Raw genomic sequence first — 1,541 nt, forward strand, 5'->3', positions numbered from 1 at the left:
GTGAGATTTTCCTCGTACACTAGTGCTTTTCAATCCCAGCGTGTCCATCTGACCTGATCCTGGAACATTTGGACCCTGGAATGACCATAGCTTAGAGTTTGGAGGAAAAATATACGTTTTACATTTAGAAGCATCGCCTACATTTCCCACAGATATGGCGAGCGTTTCGTAAAACTCAGCCAGCGACGGGTCACTGTGTGACGGGCTGTTCAGGGCATGTTTGTTAGTGGTTTGGCTCAGTTTCCCAGGTTTAGATGCATGTGTGTCTGTTTGCCAGCCTGCGGTTGCTGGAACACACGTCTGTGTGTGGGTGTGTGTGTGTGTGTGTGTGTGTGTGTTGGTATTGGAATGCAGAAAGGGGCAAGGACGTTACTCAATTCTCAAACCAATCACAAACTCTAGCACCCGTGTGTGTGGGTGACAGTGAGAGTATAAACACACCGGCGAGCGGACGGATGACAGACACAGAAGAAAACGAACACCATCGACTGAGAGAAGAACCCGACACCTGAGGAACCATGAAGACTCTGGCGCTCCTGTCTGTCTGCGCTCTGCTGTCTGTCTGCACGTCTATGGGAGGTGAGACACGCTCATTATAACCTCTCGAAGCTTGTTGTATAGGTGAGCCCTTAACAGTGTGTTCTGCGTGTGTCTAGTGTTCACAGAGCCTGAACCTGCAGATGTGGTGGTTCCTCCATCAGTATCTCCAACTGAAACTGCCTCTTCATCCTCATCCGCCTCAGATTCCTCTTCATCTTCATCTTCATCTTCATCTGAGTCCAACTCTGCATCCGATTCCACATCCGATTCCACATCCGACTCTACGTCTGATTCTGCCTCAGATTCATCCTCTTCCTCATCTGAATCAAACTCTGTCAGTGCTGAAGGTGAGAAATAACCCGTCTTGTGTCTATATGTGTTTACTATTCAGTCAATTTGGTGAAGTAAAAGTGTTTTTGTGTGTTTTCAGGCACGCCTGCCACTCATGTGCTGCTGAAGAGAGACGTGGCGGCTTCACTCCTGAGACACCGGAGAGCAGGAGCACCAGCGGCCGATCTGAGTCCTCAACAGCTGGAGAGGTGACACACACACACACACACACACACGGATGGACACACACACGGACGCATGCACACACACACGGACGGACACACACACGGACACATGCACACACACACGGACGGACACACATACAGACGCATGCACACACACACACGGACGGACACACACACGGACGCATGCACACACACACACACACACACACGGACGGACACACACACGGACGCATGCACACACACACACACACACGGACGCATGCACACACACACACACACGGACGGACACACACACGGACGCATGCACACACACACACGGACGGACACACACACGGACGCATGCACACACACACACACACACACACGGACGGACACACACACGGACGCATGCACACACACACACACACACGGACGCATGCACACACACACACACACGGACGGACACACACACGGACGCATGCACACACACACGGACGGACACACATA

At 51.8% G+C, this 1,541-nt stretch overlaps 1 protein-coding gene across 1 annotated transcript in view; it reads left to right on the forward strand.

Annotated features, from left to right (window-relative positions):
• The first annotated feature begins 457 nt into the window (after positions 1 to 457).
• The window catches only part of bglapl (bone gamma-carboxyglutamate (gla) protein, like), a 3,347-nt gene continuing 2,263 nt past the window's right edge, over positions 458 to 1,541 (forward strand). Inside the window, exons 1-3 of the mRNA XM_077245616.1 lie at positions 458 to 579; positions 657 to 887; positions 971 to 1,079. Coding sequence (XP_077101731.1) covers positions 519 to 579; positions 657 to 887; positions 971 to 1,079 — 401 coding nt within the window. The 5' untranslated portion in view covers positions 458 to 518. The remainder of the gene's footprint in view (positions 580 to 656; positions 888 to 970; positions 1,080 to 1,541) is intronic.

The sequence above is a fragment of the Siphateles boraxobius genome, unplaced genomic scaffold, assembly GCF_051911475.1.
Source record: "Siphateles boraxobius isolate OS27281-9 unplaced genomic scaffold, OSU_SipBor_1 27, whole genome shotgun sequence".
Lineage (NCBI taxonomy): Eukaryota > Metazoa > Chordata > Actinopteri > Cypriniformes > Leuciscidae > Siphateles > Siphateles boraxobius.